Genomic DNA, 23,474 nt, shown 5'->3' with positions numbered 1-23,474 from the left:
ATTTCAAGAGATTTTTACTACTCCTGGTTTACACTTTGCACCACAAGAAGTAATGTAAGCATGAGTGACGGTATATTTACTACTACTACTCAATAAACATCACATTTTGCTGTGTAATGTAGTACTATTCCTTTATTTCTCCATCAGGTCAGTTTTTACTCAATGCAGTGCTCCTGGCCCTGGTTCGGTCCACTTTTCCAGTCCTTAATAATCCCAGTCCTTGTTTCTCGGTCCGCTCCTTGCTCTTCATTGAAAAAAGCTCCAGAACTCTGACAGCGCACGGAGAATGTTTGGCTCCAGTTGTTGCCAATTCGCCTCCGAGAAAGAGGCCACAGTTTGGAACTTCACGCTCCTGAACGTGCGCTGGAAAGTTTAACTGTGCTTTAACCCTCGGAGTGCTTTTTTTTTTTGTTGTCATTTTACTTAAGCCTGAGTAATTTTCCCCGATGCATGCTCACAGTAAACCCATGTCAGTCGTGTAAGACGGTTTTCCGTATGTTTTGTACAGTGACGTCGACTGATGCGTGTTTTCACTGCGGTGAGGGGCAGTTTTGTTTAGGAAGTGCTTGTTTTTCCATTACGCTGCTGCAGAGGCTGGGTCAGTGGGCTGCAAACTATGGTAAGGGGTTTTACTACGCCTTCATTTGGACGGACACGTTTTGAGAAAAGCATTTAGGCTCAGTAGTGAGTATAGAGTTTGTCCAATAAGATTCATTTGGTCCATACATGACAGTTTCATCTGCTCTCTTCCTCAAAGTTTTATACTAGTGAAATTGTATGCTTTTTAATGCCCTTAACAGGCAACTTTAGATTCAATTTGAGCTAAAACTGCAGTTGAATATATGTTGAAGAAGGAGGATAATTGTTGTATTTGCTGCTGGGAAATCCTAGATGAATAGCTTAAAATGTTCTTGTCTTAAGATGCTGATTTTGTGTAGGTTTGGACTGTCTTGAAATACACTGCCACCCCAAGAAAAAGTCGTCACCTGGGTGTAACTAACGTACGATCTGGATCCTGAATGACCAGATTTCTTCTTTCCTAACATGCATGGGGATTTTACAAGACGACAATGCCAGGATTCATCAGGCTCTCATTGGGATTGAGTGATTCAGGGAAATGCAGACTGAAGACGAGACCTTCGTGCTGACGAGTGTGCAATCTGTGTATTAGATAGGAGGCTGTTCATGGGCTGGACAGACACCCATGGCCAAATTTATGTACAATAGCTGTCCCTCCTTTCCCCCCCCTCCTCGAAGCGCAACCTTAAAGGAACAGGCCACCGTTTTTCCATACTGAGATATGTTCTTTACCTGAGCTTAGACGAGTTGATACGTACCTGTCTGGTATTTGTGCCCATCGAAGAACGTGTTTGGAGCTCTTGGATTACACTGTGAGAGGCCAAATGCTAACAACATCTTTGGTCGTTTTGCGTGACTGAGGCCACGCACAAAGACCAGACAGGTACGCATCAACTCGTCTAAGCTCAGGTAAGAACATATCTCAGTATGGGAAAACGGTGGACTGTTCCTTTAATGTGGTGGAGGTCTTTGATCCTGGGAGCTCTGTTATCAGGGGTTTCGTGCCCCTGGTCGGGTCTCCCATGGCAAACAAGTCGTAGTTGACGGGTCAGACAAAGAGCAGTTCATATGCCCCTTGTGAGAGACAAACAGGTCCAGTTAGAATCCTGAGGCCGTCCTTCCATGGGGCCACCACCTGCAGGAGGAGCCATAGGAGGCTGGAGCAAAATGACTCACGACCCGGCGACTGACAAGTGGAAGAAAATAGATGGATGGATTAATGTTTTTGTGGAGGGGCCGCGGTGGGGGAGACGAGTGGAGTGCTGGTGTTGTAAAGTCCTTGTTCTCTCTCTCTTTAACTCACAGTGGAATAAAGTTTGTAGTTCGTTCTGTGAGAGCTTGTAAGCCGAAATGCTGAAGGAAGTACGTGAGGCCATACGCGATGTTAAAAGAACAGGCCACCGTTTTCTCCATACTGAGATATGTTCTTAGACGAGTTGATGCGTACCTGTCTGGACGACCAAAGATGTTGTTAGCATGTGGCCTCTCCCAGCATATTCCTATAGCTCCAAACGGGGGTGAAGTTGGAAGCTACCACGCTCTTCCACAGGCACGCACGAAAACCAGACAGGTACGCATCAACTCGTCTAAGCTCAGGTAAGAACATGTCTCAGAATGGAAAAAACGGTGGCCTGTTCCTTTAATGTAAAGATAAGAAGTGCTTGTTGCAGTCACACCACGCCTCAGTCGGCTGTTTTTGTGGCTCCTGTTTCTGGGTCAGGCAGTGTGAGATTGTCAATGCGGTAATTGATTAAAATAAGATAGATTAACTTGTACATGTAAAAAAACATCTCGTTCTGTCAGCAATTCATGATGTAGACCGTCTGGAAGAATTCATCTTTAGTTTTGGACCCTTTTGGTCATTCCTTTCTGGTATATCACAATCCAACAATCTTTTAGCGGCACAGATGCCTTTGATACAAGTCTCTTAAGAACTGAAGGGCCTGGGACTGGCACCGGGAGCAGACCGGCTCTCATACTTCTGCTGCTGCGGTGACTTTACTGCGCCGCTTTTTACAGCCACAGCCAATGGCCACGTTTTACTGTCGGAGGTGAATCCGTTGTGCAAACGGCGCGAGTGTGAATAATGTCGGAGCTGCTTTTCTTTTGGCAGCTGCTGCAGAGACTCTGGCGCCGATCCAAAGCCCACAGACCTCCCTCTTCCTCCGACTGCAGCAGAACAGGGATCGAAAGAGCAATCTGAATGGTCACAATCAGCAAAGTGGAGTAGTATGTTCTCAGCAGTGCAGCAAGACATGACTAAAGTGAACAGGATTCTCCCAAACTGCATCAATGAAGTGTTTTTGTCGCAGTATTGTAGTAGTGTAATCCTTTTGTGGGAGCTTTTCTTTGCATTGTGCAGCAGTTTTAACCGACGAGACTCTGGGGAATGAGAAAAGACTTGAAATAGTGCGTGTACATGTCACCTATCGCTGAACTAATTGAATTTCAGCTCTGGTTCAAGCGTCTCACAGCGAAAAGGAGCAATCTATAAGCACATGCAGCATTCCTCTGTCAGATAAAAGCCTATCGACAAATAAGGGTCGAGTAGCAGAGAAATGGACGGAGGAGCAGTGCCGTCGCTCCCTATTCGCTGGGCGTCGGGCATCAAGTCTCCGAACGGCATTGTACAGGATTGAACGGCCTGTATTCAATGAGAACGATGAGGAAGAAGAGCTACAGAAATGTGGCCAATGTGACTGAAGACACGACGCAGGAGACTTCATGCCCGTTCGTACAAACATAGTTTAAAACGAGACACGGCAGGTGAAAGTATTGATTTTTCATGCAGTGGTCGAAGTGGAGATTTTTCTCAAGTTTCCTCCCTTTACATCTTTCAGCTTTCATGTCAGAGCATAAAAATAACAAAACTTACCCCGTATGATGTTTATTTCATGAGGTTTTTGCCACGAGTGAGGCGGAGATAACCCGGAAGTAAATATTCATTAAATTCATGAAATATTCATAAATATTGACACGTGTGAAGGGTCCCCGTGCTGACGCTATAAAATGCTGAAAATATGGAAGAGTGAAGAAAGGGGCCGCGTACGCACACTCGGTACAAGACGTTCAGGGCAGGTTTCCTCTAGATGAGGAGAAGGCCCCACTTGGGCAGTGGGTGAGCCCTTATAGTCACTCATACAGACTCCAAACCTTACGGTCTTGGACTTAACAATATTTTGGTTTGGTATAAGGTTTTTGCAGAGGGATTTTTTAATATCTAATTCCAAGCCTGATTTATTCAGCTTTGAACCCAAAAACAAGGCGGAATTTGAGTTTTTACAGATTGTTTCACTTATGATGAGTTTATTGAAAAACTAAAAGATCTAAAATTCTCTCTGAAAAAGTCATAGTTACTGATGTGTCAATAAAATAAAACCATACACTTAAATCTGGCTCAATTGTTGCCCAAAAGGCAATTTTGGCCATTTCCATGCACAAAAGGTCTTATTTTTATATGAAAACATATTTATACCAGTAATGTTCAGCAAAAGTTTGAAATGGATATCTCATTAATTTTCCCCCCTATTCACCTGCAGTGCCTTGCCTTAATTTGCTGCAAACTTAAGTTCAGACCATGATGAAAAGTTTAATGACATGTAGTGTTCGCTGGAGCCTGTTCTCGCAGCGGCAAAGGAGAAAGGAAAGAGGGGAGGCGCAGAGAAGGAAGACGGTGTCAAACATTTCTGCTTAGGGCACCCAGACAGAGAAGGCCTCGCTGTGAAGTTGGTGACTTTACCTCGAGGTGAATGAGAGTTGGACGGGGAGCAGATGCAGCAGTCCTCCCTGAGCCCCACTTCCATCTGAATGAGTTAACCATGGATTAATCCTTCATGCAAATACAAGTAAAATGGATAAAACTAATCAGAAACTCTCACTTTGGTTGTAGAATTAAAGACCTTGTACCTGAACCCACGAAATGTTAATGTTGCTCTAAACTCATCCCTAATATATTTGTACCATCCAAATTCCTCACAGTAATGAGTTTATAATCAGGTTTCACAACTGACAGGGTCACTTTTCAGGGTCACTTTCACAGATATGCTGAAAGTCCAGAAAGTTCATTGTCGCCAAATAAACTGTACTGTATCCTCATTCCTCTGCAGTACAGTCTGTTAGGGCTTGTAGGGACCCTCTTTTGTTTTAGAAACACTGGTAAGTAAAGCTGCCAATCATCAGCGTATCAGTGAAATGCTAAATTGTGTCGAGCAATGATTGACTCTAGCGGCAACGTATAAAGTGAAAACAACACAGGGCCCAAAATGGAGCCCTGGGGAACTCCACAAAGCAAAGAGGTTGTTCCGTTACTAGAAATAAATCAAGTGTTGTGCCTTTAAGGAAATGTTGTGAAGAAATTTGTGGGAAAGTGGCTGTGTTTTGGGTAAAAGTTGGAATGTCGCACTGATTTGTTTGTAAAACGGTGAGAGCCAAAACAAGGATTGGGGCATTCCTTGTTAAAAGCACAAAAAACAAGTTGATTTGGTGTCATTTGTCTGCTCTGAAGCTCCACTTGCAAATGTCATCAGAAGACTCGGCTCTGTACTTCTAAAAGTCGCTCTTCTCTCTCGCTGTGGCCCGCCGAGCGTGAAACCGTGGCCTGAATCCTCCCGCGCTGATGTCACACTCTGCCTCTCTGTCTTCGGGGCTAGAAAACGGCAGTCCTATTTATTTTATTGCCGTGCGTTTGGAGCTGCCAAACGGCTGAGCGGGCACATACCTGCAGCCACAGCACATTAGCAGCGTAAACAAGCCGTGCCAGGCCCGGCCCAGACGCACAGACAGACCAGGGTTTGAGGCCAATGAAGGCTCCCATTGGCGGTAGGTGGTCCACAGGAGCGCAGCTGGGGGATTTGGATCCAGAGCTGAATTATTTAGGATAAATACCTCAGTGGAAGAACATCTATGCCTTTCAGGACATCTTTGTAGTCATCTACACCGGGGGTTCTCTGGACAAAGTTGTACTAGGAGATCTAAAGTAGATTTGGTGTGATGTTAGATCAAATAAAACCTCTTATTGCCTGTAAAACAAGCACATTTTTTATTAATTCAGATTATTAGGTAACAGTTGGTAGAGCACGTTGTCCCTTGAACAGAAGGTCGTGGGTTTGAATCTCGCCTCCTCAATGTGCACACTGTCGTTGTGTCCGTGGGCAAGACACTTCAGTCACCTTGCCTCCAATGTCTGCATACATTAGAGCAGCCATTCCCAAAGTCTGGGACATCGCGGACCCCTTATTGATCAGAAAATCACTTGGGCCCCCATTCAAAGGACATTTTTAGAATTTTACAGCTAAAATGACATACAAAGTAACATCTAGCAATGACAGTAGGCTGAATACAGGTTTAAACTGGTGCATTTGTCCAGATAAATGTATTTTTCCTATCAAAATTAACTTTTTTCATTGTACTTGTTTTGCAGACAAGTTTTGGGGGCCCTCCTGTAGTGCCTCACTGACCCCACTTTGGGAACCACTGCATTAGAATATGAATGAAAGTGTGGGTGGAAAAACACATTATTGGATGGATGGTTGGATGGAAAAAATGTGTTCCTCAATCAGTCCTTGTACACGTTGAGACCATTTTTTTTGGTAAACATTTTTATACATTTTTGTTTAATAATACAAAATAACCCACACAAAACTTCAACTCAAGCCCTCCCTTTGAAACAAACTAAGCCGAACAAGCGAGGAAAAAAAAATAAAATAAAATAAAATAAAAATAAAATAAAGTCATACAATAATAATCACACAATGACACAAGTAAAATTCACAAAATTTTACTTTTGCACATTTCAAAAAGGGTTGCCATATTTCTGAGAAAGATGCATCACCTTTAAGGGTATGTCTGATCTTGTTGAGACCATTTATAAACCATATCTGATTCCTGTCTGATTTATTGAGCTTAGAACCCAAAAAAACAAGGCGAAATCTGAACTTTTACAGATTTTTTTTCTCTTATAAATAGCTTTTTCAAAAACAGAACAAGATCCAATCTCTTTTATCAACAAAACACCCACTGATTTAAACCTGAGTCTATCCCTTATTTCGATCCCTTACTTAAACTCTTACCCCCCACCTGAACCGAGCGCATTTCTCCAGTTCGGCCGACTGGAGAGCTGTAGGTCAGTGGAACATCTCATTTGAAAGCTAAGCCCTTTTTTGCGGCTTTTTTTGTTGCACTTTTATCACATTTATGGCCACCTTTTCCATCACTTTCTCGCCATTTTTTGTCAGGTTTTGCACTTTGATCCTCGTTTTGCGTCGCTATTTTGATGCTTTTTTTAAAGAAGCATTTAGATTTGGGTAAAGCCAAACTGGAGAAAATGTGTTCAGTTCAGGTGGGGGTTATGAGGTTAAAAACCCAACTCAATTTATTTGAAAACCTGGAGCTAAACTCTGACCTTAAACCACGCTCGGCTCTGGTGAAAACATATGGGACGAAGCTGCAGAAACCTGTTAAAACACGCTGGAATCACGGCGCCAAAAGTGCAGAGAAACAGAGCCGTCATTCTGAGGGGGCTGGCAGGTTTACCCGAGGATTAGCCAGAGGAAAAGTCAAGCGGAATCCATAGAAACGAGCAGATTACAGAGGGATTACGAGGCAGATTAGCTTTTGTGGACTTTATAATGTGCAAATGAGCGGTTCTTTCGTCACTGTTGTTGTTGTTTGCATGTGTGAATATTTAGCGCCTTCTTTATTTGCATATTTGACTTGTCGTTCTTTGCACAGTTTTTCCGACCAACTGCTCCCCCTGTTTGTGTTCCTAAGAGTTCAGCTTTCTGTCCTTCATTTAGATGGACCATGCACAGTTTGCAGCATTGGCACGGAATAACCGTCTCTCATTTCAGAGCTTTAGCCACGCTTAAAGCAGTACTAAGTAACCTGTTTACCTTAATAAATCCTTCCCGTAGTCCCTGTGGGTGTAATGCAAGTGTTTATGGGATGATTGGAGGGTCTTTCATCTCCCCCTGGTGTCTCTGGCCAGAAAACCATGTTTGCAACTTGACTGCCACCGGGTCGGAGCCACCAATACACACTTATGGAATCACGAAGAAGCTAACATGCTAACGGGCAAAGCTAACTGCGGGCTAACATCACTTTAAAGGTCCTATATCATGCAAAATCGACTTTTTGGAGCTTTTAGCCATGTTGTTATGCTATTTCCTTATCAAAAACACCCCCAGAGTGGTTTGTGGCTTCATTCACGCAGCTCTCAGCAATCCTCCTGAATCCTGCTCTCTGAGCAGCTGCTCCTCCCTCTCCTCGTGAACGACTGAGTGTTCAGTTGTGTCGTAACAGCGGAACGGAAGTGCTCGACGTCTGTAATGTAATGTCTTAATTCTATGCTTACGGACAGATTTTAATTTGTAAAACAGCGTTTTCATTATTTCTGTCGTAAGAGAGAAACAAAGAGTAAAAAAAAAAAAAAAGAAAAAAAAAGGATGTGCCCGAAGTGCTTCCAGGTCAGCTGTGGCCAAAACAAACACATCCCGTCTGAACAGATCAGTCACGTTTGCGCTGCAGCTGAAGATGGAGCTCGTTACCTACTCTTGACACACCTGTTCTTCATTCTTACCTAACGATAATGTCACGGAGAAAAAGAAGCGCGTTTGGCTACGAGGACGAGGAGTTTATTCAACCTTTTTCAGGAAGAGGCCACTCAGCTGTTTTTTTTTCCGGGATTCAGGGACTATCACCAAAATATTGTTTCTCTGTGACTGTCACTGATGGATGTTTGGTGAACCTTCGCCAGAACCAAAGTGGATTAACTTTTATAACCAACGCGAGTCCCACAATGTAAACAGCGATGGACAGAGCGGTGAGTCAATCCAAACGCGGGTTAGCTTGTGTGTTAGCATATTAGCATGTGTGTTAGCCATTTATGAAGCTGTGTTGCAGATGTCAACTCCGTATAACTGCATCGTGAAGTAACTTCACTTATTGTTGTTTATTTATATTACGGTAAAGTTGTATGTGCGGAGAGAGGGGGCGGAGTTAACTGAATCGAAGCGTTGTGTCTTCCGGGTTTGAAAAATACCTCCAGAAAACACTTATATTTATCACAAAAATGAGTGCTCCATAGTGGTAGAGGTACAATATATCATATAAATGCCTATACTTAACTTTGGAATGGCTAAAATAGCATGATATAGCTCCTTTAAACAGTATTTACAGCAAAGTTTGAGTGAAAAAAATATTTCCATTGTATAATTGGATGTACAATATCCCTCTCTCCCTTCGCCTTTCCTGTCAGCGTAGTATTTACTCTCCAAGACAATGAATAAGTAAAAAAAATCGTAACTTGCTACGACACCTGCAGTTGCGCTTATGGCCTCTAGGGGCAAGAGTTACTTAGTGCTGCTTTAACAGAGATCACAGTAGGTCGTCCCGTGGCAGCTGTGGCTTTAGGTGAAAGTGTCTGAGCAGTGGCTGAGTGAGGGCTGTGCAGATTTGAGTTTTTTTTTATCAAAGCACGATTACAGAACTGGTGATGAATTCTCCCGAAGCCGCTGACCTTCCTCTCTCGCTGTTTCCCCATGAGGGATCAGCGATGTGTTGCACAAATCCACAAATAGTTTAAGAAAGCAAACAACAGAGACTGAAAAACAAGAACTGAAGCTCCAGCAAGGCCTGGACGTTCTGTGATCTTGGCCTGTCTGCAGAGACATCGGCCCTGGGTCTATCTAGAGCCTGTCCGTCCATGGGAGTGGATCTCTCCTTCTGTGCTTCTCTTTTCTCCCACTGTCAGAGTTTAAGGGCACATTTCCATCTGCTGCTGACACTTATGTGATGATTGCCTGGTCACGGGAAGGATTACACTGTTTTGTTTCATTGTTTTAATGTTTTGTGCAGTCCTGTGTTTTGTCAGTATTAATTAACCCCTTAACCCAAGCACATTTTCTCCAGTTTTACCCCAAAAATAAATATCGAAAAAGCTTCTCAACTGGAGAGCTCACAGACTATAGGCCTGTGTAATGCCTAATTTGAAAGCTAAGAACTGCACTACTCATCTAAGTTTCTTCCTTGTCTTTGTTATTATACATTATATTGTTTTTTTGAAATCCATAATAAAATATAACAATTTGTGGACATTACTCCTTAATAGCTTCAACAGTTTTCACTGTAGTGGCACTAAATCGGCACCAACTATTATAATTATTATACCAGTCTCTTTCTACAACCTTTATTTTTCAGGTCTGAGCCTTTATTTTGAAATCTATACCGTCAGTATTTTGTTAACCCCTTCACCCCCACCTTCACTGAGCACATTTTCTCCAGTTTTACCTAAAAATCAATATCTGAAAAGCTTCTCAACTGGAGAGCTCACAGACTATAGGCCTGTGTAATGCCTAAATTGAAAGCTAAGACCTGCACAACTCATCCAAGTTTCTTCCTTGTCTTTGTTATTACGTTTTAGTCGTTGCTGCTCTTTCGTCATGTTTTCATTGCTTTTTAGTCACATTTTTGTCACGTTTTTATTGCTTTTTTGGTGTGTTTTGGCCACATTTTGTTTTTTGTGACCAAAACATGTCAAAAAAACACAAACAAAAATGAGAAAATATGATAATAATAATGAGGAAGAAGCTTGGTGTTACACTGGCCTTGAGCTCCAGTCGAGAACCTTTTAGATTTGGGGAAAGCTGAGCTAGAGAAAAAGAGGTTAAAGCAGACCGTTGTAGCAAAAGAAAAGAAAAAAAAGAAAGACAGAAAAAGTACAAAATCACTTTAATTCTTATTCAACAACCATTTTTGAGGAAAACTTTTAATCTCAGTGGTGTTTTCGTGGTGGCCAGTCGTCCCAGGGTGATTGTGGGTCTTGACTCCATATCAGCTGAACCACTGGTTTACATCACTGTGACATCATTGCTCTCTTAAGGGGAGACACTACAGGCAAAACTCAATTTTTTCAAAATTGGTCTCTGAACATACAAGCTTTCACCCGGAAACAGAAAATATGCCTAATCTTCACAATAACATGTTTAAATATTGCGCTGATTCAATGTTCCCCCATAGACTTATATGGGAGAATGCAATTTCAAGGGCCTTTTTCTCAAAACACATTTTTCTGTCATTGTGGCGACGCTATGTTCACGTCAGTCCGACTTCAAGACTTCAAATTTTCCAGCCTTGGACTGAACAATACTTGGAAGATTTTTTCAGAAGGTTTTTTTATTATTTAATCCTTAGCCCCATTTATTGAGTTTTGAATGTCAAAAAATAAGGCGAAAATGAAGTTTTTTACACATTTTCCCACTAAAAAACAGCTTATTTTAAAACTAAACAAGAAATCCTAAATCCCCTCTGAGAAAGTCTTGGTAACTCCTTCATCAATAAAATGAAACCATAAATTTGAATGCAGCTCTATCCATTATTCAGATTTCATCGCCGAAAAGATGGGAAATTTGGGGCATTTTTAGGCATAAAACACCTTGTTCTTATATGAAAAGATAAAATGACAGAAAACTTGCAATGTATTTTTTTCTTACATTTATGCCAGTGATCTACAGCAAAAGTTTCAAATTGATATCTGTAAATATAATTTTTTTCCCTATTCACCTGCAGTGTCTCGCCTTAAAGCTGAAGTGAAACGTGCTTAAAAACACATCTCTGTGAAGAAGTGCGATGTTTGAAATGCGTGAGGACAATTGGGGACAAAAACAAGAGTTCACCTTTGTCAGCCCCGCCCACTTTTGTTGTGAAAGCATTTCCTCTTTGTGTCAGCACTTCCTGTGAGCGGGGAGTTCCTCTGTCGTCAGTGGAACAGAGTGAAGTGTGGTCGTCCGTGCTTTGAGGAACATGCATGAAGGTCATTTCCCAGCTCTGACATGTCTGCAGGTCATCAGTGAGAGCAGACCATTCGCTCTGACCCCGTCTCTCTCTCTCTCTGCTCAGGCTAATCTCTAGTCTCTGCCCTGGCTCCGCTGCCCCACTCCAGCTCCTTAATCTAATCTACAGGAATTTATTAGAAGCCTTTAGAGCCGCCGACACAACACGGCGAGTCCAGGAGCGGCCCTTTACGACGCAGACGCTTTATCAACACCAGAGGGAGCCGATACTTGTGGAAAGTGTTTGAGTGAAAGTCGACAAACAGAGGAGCGTTTAGTGGAGGGTGTTACGCTTCAATGACAGAAATCTAAACATTAGCTTCATATCGGAGTCTGGACTGGAGCCGACTGTAGATAAACGAAGCAGACACAATATCAATCTGTCAGACGCGTTTATCAGAAAGGTTTGATATGCTCAGTCTGTGTCATATTTGTCGACTGTGAAGCCAGATGTGGAGCGTGTGTTTCATTTTTGAAGGATTCATGGTGGACGAGATTGTTTGCGTAGGCTCCCAGTGCTTTAGTCATTTGCCGGTTTAGTAGATTATCTGATTTCGTCGACTAGACCGGACATTTCGCCTTCTTCTTGTCAATGTCAGACTGGTTAAAGCTGCCGTTTTACTCGGATGTGGTGCTGCTGCTGCCCAAATTCGTTTCTAGCTCTCATAGATCCTCCTGCAGTTCCCCATTGTTAATGTGAGTTCATTTGTTGCACGTTTCCTTTCTATGAATCATCTCAAGCAACAATTGACCTTCGTAAAAGCCCCGCCCCCTTAGTTACCCTTGCTACTGTTGTTGATTTATTATTGTAGTCTTGTTAAAAATATATAAAAATATTGCTTCGGTTTGTTAAAGAGACTAGATGCAAGTCGGTCATTATCATACTCACTACTGCCACCTCAGGTCATACGTGTAACTGCACCTTCTATATGAAGCTCGTGCATGAACTTTCTGAGTGACAGTGCAGGATTTTAGAGGCAGTTGTGGTGAACAGGTCTGAGCCCATTCTACACATTAGGACATGGCTGGAACATGTAGGGGGAGGAAAATACTTAATTTTAACATTTTTAAACTCCGTATAGTCCCTTTAAAGTTAGCTTACGCTAGCTACTGTATATCTACAGGTGCCCCAGTGATAATACGCTTATTTGTTATTGTTAAAACTGTGACGACAAAATGCACAGTGTTTATATCATGAAGGTAAACAGCTAAACATTTGATTAACAATTTATGTTTAAAGCAAAAGAAAACGTAGAATTTAGAGGCAGATGTACGACTTAGAACAGGTACTTAGCACCTTTTGTGAGACTGTGAACTGAGGCGTGTGAAAGTTACACCAAACAGCTCCAGTTTACGTGACGTTATATCAGTAGCTAAAAAACAAAAACATGTACAATAGATTCCCCTCTGGGGCCAGGACTCCCCTGAAAAAGAGATTCTTAGTCTCAGTGGGACTATCCTGGTTAAATAAAGGTCAATAAATAAATAAATAAATAAATAGCTACACTTTAGCTAGCTAAGGTGTTAGCCTAGCCTTACCTTAGAGCAGGCGTGTGTAGGCTTTGCTTGTTTGTTTTCGAAACATTTAGTGTTGGGCATTGTTTGATCTAGGGCTGGCCGATTTTGAAAAAAAAAAAAAGCATTATTATTTTCCCCTTATTAATCGATAAACATACTTATTATGCACATAAAGAAATTAGTAAACCGCATTATTAACCGCACATTTATTAGTGAAAAAGACAATCAAACTTACGATCCACGGCTGCAGCCTCAAAACAAATCCACCTGGTCCAACTAGTGATGATAGTTTTAAACTCTTCATCCCCGTGTGCGTCCTGGTCTCTAGGGCTTCTGCGTGATTTCGTTTTCCTCTTTAGACGAGTTAGCGCAACTTTGTAGCTGATTTTACCCTTATAATCACCAGGTCCTCTTGTGCCGCATGTGCCATCCTGTGCTTCCTGCTTGTTTGGGCCGAGTGTTTCCCTGGGATTGACCTGACAGGCGCTGCAGATGCGCTGTCCATATTTTTTTCCAGAATGCGACAGGACTGGCCAATTCTCCTGGATTAAAACGCACCACACGATTATTGAGATCGACCTTTATTAAAATCACGATTAGATAAAAATTCGATGAATTGCCCAGCCCTAGTTTGATCCATTGTTGGCGACGCTCCACTCGTGTTTCCGGCTTTGGGAAAGAACTCGACTCCCCGTAGAGTAGACACACTTTTGTGGTACCTAGTGTCTGGAGTGATTACGACTCCATGGGAAAATCACTTCACCAGTTTGCTTTTTCTTCTGGTAGGGTTTTTGGTGGTTATCTGCCCAGTGCTTAGTGATCAAGCTTCACAGTAACGGTTGCTCGGATATGATTGGACAATTGCCATTTTGGGTTTTGCAAAAGGTCAATTCTCTTTTGCATCCTTTTCATAATTGACAAATAACTAAAACTCTAATTGTTTTTTCAGACATCAGAAGCTCTCGGACAATTTCAGCCCATTCGTTTCAAAGGCTTCTGTTTCACCTAAAGGGGGCGCTGACCTTCTAAACCAGTGATGCAGATGTTGATCTCTACAAAAGAGATGTGACATCACCACGTGGAGGGCAGGCGTGTTCTTGCTTTAGGGAAGGAGACGGGCTGGATGTACAGACTGATTCTGGAACATGGCGCTGTACGTTTAGCTTGTCAGTAAATCATTAAAGTGATTTATGCAACGTAAACCTAAACGTCTGAGTGAAAGCCTCCGGGACGTGTTTAATTTTTGTTTAATCACAGCCTCCTCTCTCCCCAGAGGAATGCATCTGGGGCAGGTTGGCAGAACTTGGTGACCTCCGTGTGCAGAAGGAGCTGTGTGTCTAGACAGGTTTGGACGGCGGCGCGCTCCGATGCACACGGCTGACGCGATAGGCCCGTTTGAATATGTGGCACGTCGCTTTGGCCAATCAGAGGAGGGTCTGTGCCGGGACGAGCTGACCGTGCAAAAGTCAGTGCTCTCTCGAAACAGGAACGCTTCTGTCTTGCACTTGGTTTGCAGAAATGCGCGGATCGGTCACTTTGTGTTGGTGACGTTCTGACTCCAAGACCCCATTCTCCAGTCGTTATCAGTTGATGCAGAGGCAAAAGTGTGATTGTTCACCTTAAGTGAAGCTTTCAAAGATAATATTTCATGTATTTCAACGTTGGTGGTTAAATCTCACCACACCGGCTTTCCTCTGGTCTTTGTCCACCACCACAATGTCTGGTTGGTTGATTACCATTCTGTCCGTCTGTATCTGGACGTCCCACAGGATCTTGGCTCGGTCATTCTCTACCACCTTTGGAAGTGTTTCCCACTTTGACCTCTGGGTTCCCAGCTCATACTCTGCACAGATGTTCCACTTGGTTATGGCGCTCCATGTAAGCTTTCCCTGCAGCATCTCACACCCTGCAGGTCTGTGCTGGATTGTCTCCTAGGCCTCTTTGCACAGTCTGGGGTCGTGTCTGGTCTGGTAGATCTGGGCTTCTGTTGCTCTGGTGCTCAAGGCTCCTGTGCCGCCATGATGAGCCTCTGTGCTGTCCTTCAGTCCAGCTCTGTCCAGCCATTGGTAGGATTCCCTGATATACATGCCGTGTAGGGGCTCGTCCTCCCATGACGGGACCTCCAGCACCTCATCTTCTGTTCCCCATTGTCTGAGACATTCACTGAGCACGTCATCTGTCGGAGCCTTGTCCTTGATGTACTTATATATAAATGTCCTGACCATGATATAGTGCACTATATCACTAAAGGGACTGGTGTGGACACTCACATGGCTGTCATTCATTTACTATTAGATAGATTTCATGAGATGAAACCCCTGCAGCTGTTTCTGAGAACTGGAGACGCACTGGCCTCGGCAAATAAAGAGAATGGTGTCAATAAAAAAGACTAATTATAATTTAGTGGTCACAATAATCAAATCAGATGTTGATGACGTTAAGAAGCAGCTCTTTGTCTTTGATTTGATTAAACTGTGTATGTAATGTATCTGTTTTTCAATTATGCATCAGAGAAATGGAAAATAGTTAGTTGGGCAGCTTTATTGAGTTGTTTTCATTAGTTGTTTGTTGTATAATCCATTTGGGAAAATAATGTGTTCAATAATCTCTGAAAAGCTCCTGATTGTTGTTGATGAACACAGTAGTGAGTGTGTGAAGTATGGAGTTGGATCTTTTTGACATTTGTGAAATAGTTAGACTTAGATTATTACATATTTTTTCAAAATGCTAAAGTTGGATGAACTCCAACTCCTCCGTAGTTTGCCCGAAATGAATGAGATTTTCACATTAAGTTCTACACATGGTCTGTTGTAGGGAAAAAGTCTTGTATAATTCTACAGATATAGCCCAACAAATATTGCCAAACCTTAACATTATCTGGAGGGATTTTTCGAGGTGATATGCCTCCTGGTCGCCTCCCTCGGGAGGTGTTCCAGGCATGTCCTATTGGGAGGAGGCCTCGTGGAAGACCCAGGACCCGCTGGTGGGACTATGTCTCCGAGCTGGCCTGGTGTGACCTCGGGGTCAGAACAGCTGGAGGAGGTGTGTGTGGATCGGGAAGTCTGGGCATCTCTGCTGAGACTGCTGTGACCCGGCCCCGGATAAAGCGGAAGAAAATGGATGGATGGAGATTTCAAGGCTTTTGGGCAATTCTTTGTAATCTTTGGATCTTCACTCGTTGCCGTATATCGTTGTGCGGCAACAGCTTCCGAAAAGCTCCTCCTGAGGTCCTTTATATCCAGGAAATGCTGAGTAAAAACACTATAGCTATAAGGCCTATAGTTTCACTGCAGCAACACTGGCTTTTTCACTGCTTTTTTTGTTTGTCAAAAAAGGGGAGCAGAAAGAAGGTGGGAGGAGCTTGGAGAGTTCGCCTAAAAAAACACAAAGTGAAACTACTGGATATGCTGTTATAGCTGTTTTAAGTCTATATTGCGTTTTCTAACCAACAAAGTGTAAGATAATGAAAGAGATGTTGTTGATGTCACATTATAAATATATATTTATCGTTCAACTTACGAAATGTGATCTCAAGTCACTCTTTTAAATCGCTAAGGGACCAGAAAAGAAACTCTTTAGTAAAAGGAAAAGCTCATGTTGTTGTTAAGTGTCTCGATCGTCCTGGTGAAGATGGGCGTGTTGTGATGTTCGCTCTGATCGTGGACCATGGGGCAGGTTCTTGTTCCACATGGATGGCAGCGTCCCGGCCCTATAGGAGCCTGCTGCTCTGGGGAAACCTAAATGTGCAGGAAATGGCTCCGGTTTAATGCAGTTAGCGGCGGCACGAGGGGAATGCAACGGCACAATTACCCATGATTGCATTAGGCTCATTTGAATAGGCCAGATAACATCAGGCTGGCCCCGGGCACAAAGACACGCCGCGCTGGGACGGGGCTAACGGGGCTGCGCTAAATGAGTGTTTGGGTAAAGCCCTGTGGGAATACGCCACTACCAGAGTGCTTTAAAGGGGCGTGTTGGGACCTCATTCTGACCCGGGAGTTTTATTGTTTAGACCGGCCCACCAATACGCACTAATCACAAAGAAGAAGCTAACAGGCTAACAGGCAAAGCTAACTGCGGGCTAGCGCCACTTAAACAGTATTTACAGCCAAGTTTGAGTGAAAACAATGATCTCCATTGTGTAACTGGATGAACAATATCCCTCTGTCCCTTTGTCTTTTCTGTCAGCGTAGTATTTACTCTCACGGACAATTAATGAGTAAAAAAACACAACCTGCTACGACACCTGCAGCGGCGCTCATGGCCTCTAGGGGCAGCAGTTACATAGTACAGCTTTAACCAAGTGTATTTTCACCATTTCCCAGGTTACACACAACAGGCCAGAGAGACGGCTCATTTGAAAGCTAAGACCCACAAAAGTCATCTGAATGGATCATTTTCCGTGCGTTTTTGCCGCGTTGTCGTCACATTGTTTTTCACGTTTTCGTTGCTCTTTTGCTGCTTTTTCATCCTCATTTTTTGTCGCTATTTTGACGCTGGCTTTTTTTGAAGAAGCTTTTAGATTTGGGTAAAGCTAAACTGGAGAAAATGTGCTTGGTTCAGGCGGGGGTTAAGAGGTTGAATGGATCTTTTCATTTCTCTTCTTTTTTTTTCTTTTCTTTTCTCTTCTCTTCTTTTCTCTCCTTTTCTCTTTTCTTTTGTCTTCTCTCCTTTTCTTTTCTCTTCTCTTCTTTTCTCTTTTCTTTTGTCTTCTCTCCTTTTCTTTTCTCTTCTAATCTCTTCTAGTCTCTTCTTTTCTTTTCTCTTCTCTTCTTTTCTCTCCTTTTCTCTTTTCTTTTGTCTTCTCTCCTTTTCTTTTCTCTTCCAATCTCTTCTTTTCTTTTCTTTTGTCTTCTCTCCTTTTCTCTTCTCTTCTTTTCTCTCCCTTTCTCTTTTCTTTTGTCTTCCCTCCTTTTCTTTTCTCTTCTTTTCTCTTCTTTTCTCTTCTCTTCTTTTCTCTCCTTTTCTCTTTTCTTTTGTCTTCTCTCCTTTTCTTTTCTCTTCTAATCTCTTCTAGTCTCTTCTTTTCTTTTCTCTTCTCTTCTTTTCTCTCCTTTTCTCTTTTCTTTTGTCTTCTCTCCTTTTCTTTTCTCTTCTAATCTCTTCTTTTCTCTTCTTTTCTTTTCTCTTCTCTCCTTTTCTTTTCTCTTCTCTTCTTTTCTCTCCTTTTCTCTTTTCTCTCTTCTTTTCTCTTTTCTCTTCTTTTCAGCCAACCAAATATATTGTCATCTTTATCCGAGCTCTTTATCCTGTTTAGTATTTCCTCATCTCTCTTCTCCTCCTGCTGTTGTTTCCTGTTGTGCTGTCGTCCTAAAGCTAAAACATGACTTGTCACATACGTTCCGTCACAAAGCAAACACAGTCTCTCTCTTTACAAAGGAAAATGACACAATAGTGACATCGTGGAGTCTCTGAAAGGAGACACAGATCCACAGGTCAGACCGGCCTCCATCAGAGGAAGGAAACAGAGATGGCGTCGTTTATCTGTGGATCTGTCTTCATGCTGGTTCGAGTCTTCCTGTCCGCGCTCCGCAGTCCACAATTAGAATCCGCTGATCACATTAGGGCCATGAGTGCTGACAGCAAGGCTCTGTTTACACTAACAAGTTCACCGCAGAAGAAGAAGAACGTTCAGGTCAAGCAGCGGAGACTCACACGTCCATGAACAACCTGACTGTCAAACATGGAGCGCATGTGATTTTCTACAACCTGCTCTTGTGATGTTTCTGTTTCCTTTGACACAATTATCTCTTTATTCATTTGAGTCTCAGATCCACAAACCTCTAACCGAGTCCTTTGTTTCTGCAGGTTTCTTCGTCCTGCGTCCCGGCCACAAACTACGAGCTGGTGAGTGTCAGTTTCTTTACTGTCTGTAGGCAACTTCAAAATACTTCAAAATAAGACTACTCAAGTACAAGTAAAAAGTAAATAAATGGACAGGTGAACTTTACCCTCCCCTGAGGAAAGTAAAGTCTGATTTTTTTGGATTGACAGCAACAGGAAACTAAGATGAAAATCCCGCATGAGGAACATGTTGAAGTATCTAAGACTGTCTGAGAGGCAGCCCTCGTCTGCAAAGCTTCACACAGACAAACGTGAAACATAACAGGCTCCTGGCTTTACCGTATTGCTGGGTTGCAGGTGACATCACAGCGTTCTAAAGGCCTATACTATTATATAGAGGAAACATTATTTTGTTTTTGAGGAATATATTGGTCTTGTAAAGAGAGATCATGGACCCAGTGACTGATATTAATGATCATCTTTCTAATTCATGCATTTTCCTTTAGCTACAACTTGTGAAAGTGTAATGCTGTTAATAGGAAAAACTGGCTCCTGCCCCCCCCCCACTGGGTCCCGTGACATCATCATATTCTAGAACTTGCAACCCACCAATTGCTTCTGAAATATATTATATAATATATCTGAAGAACTGCTTCCTCTGAAATCTGCCGACGTGCTGCTGACACGACCTAAGCCTTGAATTATGTTTAACCTGTTCCTTACCGTCCCCCCATCAGGCGACTACTTTTAGTTAGGGTTAGAAACAGCAAATGTGATGTAAGTTGTGTTTCGCTCACATAGATCTTAAACATAGTTGTAGAAATGAGAAGGTCTTGGCTTTCAAATAAGGCGTCACACTGGCATATAGGCTGTAAACTCTCCGGTCTATACGCTCTGAGATTTGGATATGCATGATCTCTAACAGGTAACGTGTTCATGTGGTTCTTTTGTGTTCGTATAGTCCTGCCTCAAACCAGCAATGATTCACTCTCGATTGTAGCCTTTAAAAGGAACAGCTGGTTTTAGTTTTATATTTATAATTTACTGCAAAAAAAAAAAAAAAAAAGAGTTTTGATGAGTTTTGAGTTGAATTTGTTTAAATACTTACTTTATAATCATGATAATAATAATAATGCATTGGTTTTATACAGTGCTTTTCTGGACACTCAAAGACGCTTTACATGGCATTATTCGTTCACTCCATACTCCAGGGGTAGGCAACGTCAGGCCCGGGGGCCAAATCCCGCCCTTCAGCACAGAATCTCTGGCCCCCAAGGTGATTTTGAGAAATATCAAAATCAAATACCTGTTAAAGTACTCTGAAATGCGTGAAATTCTGTCAGTATTTCTTAAGTTTCCTGGCCGAACATCCCAATATGTCGTATATCTAATGTAAAACAGTGGCATTTGCAGGAAATGGTTCTTTATTTTGAACTATGATGAGGTTCGGCCCTTGGGGTTTTGGCAATGATGAAAATCGGCCCTCCTCGAAGCAAACGTGCCATACTCGGTGGTGGTAAGCTACTATTGTAGCCACAGCTGCCCTGGGTTAGACTGACGGAAGTGTCAGTCTGCGCCATCGGCCCCTCCGACCACCACCACCAACCACTCACTACATTTACCAGGCTTCCTGCTGTTCCCAAACGGTCTCCCATCCAAGTACCGACCAGGCCCTTCCTGCTGAGCTTCCCAGGTCTGACAGGGTCGGGCAGAGCAAAGGGGGCGTGGCTTTATATAGGTCTCACTCAATATGACATTATAGCAGGTTATAATACCTCTCCTGTGTCTGGATGGGTGAAAATATCATTAATCACAATTTTTTTTTAAATTATTTTGGCTAAGATAATCATGACCCAAAATGTCATCCCATCCCTGTCTGTGACTGTTATACTTTGTCAGTAGTGTCTTGCCCAAGTTTTTTTTAACCTTAAAATGTCTTATTTTTATGCAAAAACATAAAATGGCAACTTGCAATACATTTCCCCCCTAATATTTCTATCATATATATAGAGAGAGATGTTTTCCCTGTTCACCTGCAGTGTCTGGCTTTAAGCCTATGTTTCTTGCATCCAGCAAACGTTCTGTCTGTACTTTCTTTATTTTCTTGTTTCTCGGCTGTTAACTGAATCATTAGTCTGCATATTTTGTGTCTTTGCGGTGCGCGGTTAATCACTCCCCTGCCGTCTCCCTCGTGTGTGCAATTCCCCGCTTTAAAAACAGCCCGACTTTAGCAACAACGTGCTAACTATTTGACATAATGAGGCTATTACCGCTAAGCCCTTCCTGAGTGCAGCTTTTTGGGCTTAGGAACTCAAATCCGCCTCCTCTGCGCTACCAAATTTGCACAAACTGTAATTAAAATGCCAGTAGCGTTACTCATCAGCGCGGAACGCCGCCAGAAACGTGACTTTGACTTTGGGCTTATCTTCGCGGGAGCTGCAGATGCGAGCGAGGCCAATAAAAACCCGCTACGGCCGCGCTGTTTCCCTTATTTGGCGCTGCGTTCAGGGCCCTGGTGATGGTTTTGGGAATTTGACAAACATCCCCGGCACTTTGTTTCGGCTCCACTGAAAATATTTCTTTACAGGCTCGAGTGTTTTTGTTTCATAAAAGTTGAAGAAATAACAAGCAAATGTGTTATTAAGGAGCGCAGATGGTGTTTACAGGAAGAGGACGGGCTTTGGTGGGAAACTGAACTCACAGAAACACTTTGGTCTAAATGTATTATGTATTATATAATGTCTGTACTTTTAGGTCAGATTTGAGACATTTCCTGCTTTGAGTTGGACTCTCTGAAAGTAGGAACATGGGCCGGACACTGGAAAAGGTCGTCTCTCAGTAGAATATTATGATATTGTCCTTGATTTGAGTATAGGTGAGTTAACCCCTGCATTAAGCGAGCGCACTTTCTCCAGTTCAGCTTTACCCAAATCCAAAAGCTTCTCGCCTGGAGCTCACAGCCAATAGGCCAACGAAACACCTGATTTGAAAGCTAAGACCTCCAAAAGTGATCGTGAATTTCTGTTGTGTTTTCGTCTCTTCTTTGACGTTTTTTTGTTGCTCTCTTGACGTGTTTTCATCACGTTTTGTGTCACTTTTTGTCACTTAGTTGTTTATTTATTTGTGTATTTATTTGACAGGGACGTTGTATGTGTTGCACAGACCAGAGATAGCTACAAGCTCATCTTCATCTGTCGTCCCAGGGCAGAGGCAAAGTGACAGCAGGTTTATACAGTGGCCAATGAGCATCTTGCTTTAGAGCAGTGGTAGGCAACGTCAGGCCCGGGGGCCAAATCTGGCCCACCATCATCAAACCTCTGGCCCTCAAGATGATATTGAGAAATAACATTTTAGAAATCAGAGATCAAATGCTTGCTAAAGGAAAAATGTGAAAAATACTGTCAATTCCTTTAAAATGTCTTAGCAAAACACCAAATTAAGCCATGTATGATGTACAACACTGCCATTGATGGAAAGTAGTGCTTTACTTCGGGCGACAATGGGGGGTTCGGCCCTTAGTCTTTTGATAATGAAATAAAACGGCCCTTCACCCCTGCTTTAGAGTCTATTCACAATATAAAATACATATAAAGCAACGACAAAATTTCAACAAACGCTCAGATGCAATATTTACAGTATTTACACTAGCAATAGCAATTATATCCATCCATCCATTTTCTTCCCCTTTTCCGTTTCTGGGTCGTGGGGGCAAATCCGACTGCACCAGCCCCTTATGGCGCCCCCTGCAGGTGGTGGGTCCACAGAAGGACGGCCTCACGTTTCTGACCAGGCCTGTTGGTCTCTCATAAGGGGCTTCTGAACTGCTCTGTGTCTGACCCGTCACTTAGGACCTGTTTGCCATGGGAGACCCTACCAGGGGCACGAAGCCCCCGACAACAGAGCTCCAGGACCATTCGGGTGCTCAAACTCCTCCACCACGTTAAGGTGGAGGTTCCAGGAGGCGAGTTTTGTGCTCATGATCACAAATTTGACCGTCTTTCAACCACTTCTTCAGGTTAAGTTTGAACTGTTTAAGGTGCTGCTCTCTCCAACAGTTAATGGCAACGAGTTCCACATCCTGCGGCTTTTACAGAGAAACTATTTTGTCCAAAAGTAGAGGATCATTGGTAATATACGTATATTTCTTCACAATGTTGCAGTAGTGGTACGAAACAGGGTTTTTTAAAATCTAAAATGTTGTGTTATTTTACTGTGTCATTGTTCCTTTTCCGGCACGTTTCTGTCCGTCTTTTGTTGCGTCTTTCTTACGTTTTTTGTGGCTTTTTAATCACTTTTTAGTCATTTTCTGTCAGGGTTGTGATTGTGTTATTGTTGCTTTTTCGGTGCATTTTTGTCATAATGTCAGCACGGTTAGAGCGGGACCATCATGCCTCACAGCTCGATGGTCCCGGGTTCGATTCCCACCTGGACGGGGCCTGTCCGAGTGGAGTTTGCATGTTCTCCCCGTGTAGCTTAGTGGTAAAAACATGTACAATAGGTTAATCCTCCAGCCAGGTGTTTCTGACCACCAGCCTACAGGTCACCCAGAGACATCGAGGACGGGTCAAATGCAGAGAACTCATTTCTCCACAGAGGTGAATGAAGTATAACTTAACTTACCAGCCTGGACTAGTCGGAGACTCGAGTTCCCGCTGGTCACCGAGATGTCTCCGAGTCGTCCCCTGGAGAAAAGGCGAGTCTCCAGGTGAGAACGAACAGACTCGATTCCCACAGGTCTCAGGCAGTTGTGGTGCGGACGCTCTGTGA

At 42.9% G+C, this 23,474-nt stretch overlaps 1 protein-coding gene across 13 annotated transcripts in view; it reads left to right on the top strand.

The window, feature by feature from the left end:
• tns1b (tensin 1b) overlaps positions 1-23,474 on the top strand; it is a 256,725-nt gene that overhangs the window by 118,054 nt on the left and 115,197 nt on the right. For all 13 annotated transcript variants that reach the window (XM_079562808.1, XM_079562814.1, XM_079562813.1 and 10 more), the window contains one exon: positions 18,732-18,770. In XM_079562808.1, coding sequence (XP_079418934.1) covers positions 18,732-18,770 — 39 coding nt within the window. The remainder of the gene's footprint in view (positions 1-18,731; positions 18,771-23,474) is intronic.

Source organism: Gobius niger, assembly GCF_951799975.1.
Source record: "Gobius niger genome assembly, chromosome: 9".
NCBI lineage: Eukaryota > Metazoa > Chordata > Actinopteri > Gobiiformes > Gobiidae > Gobius > Gobius niger.
Note: the sequence above shows the minus strand (reverse complement) of the source record. Positions and strands in the feature narration are given on the sequence as shown.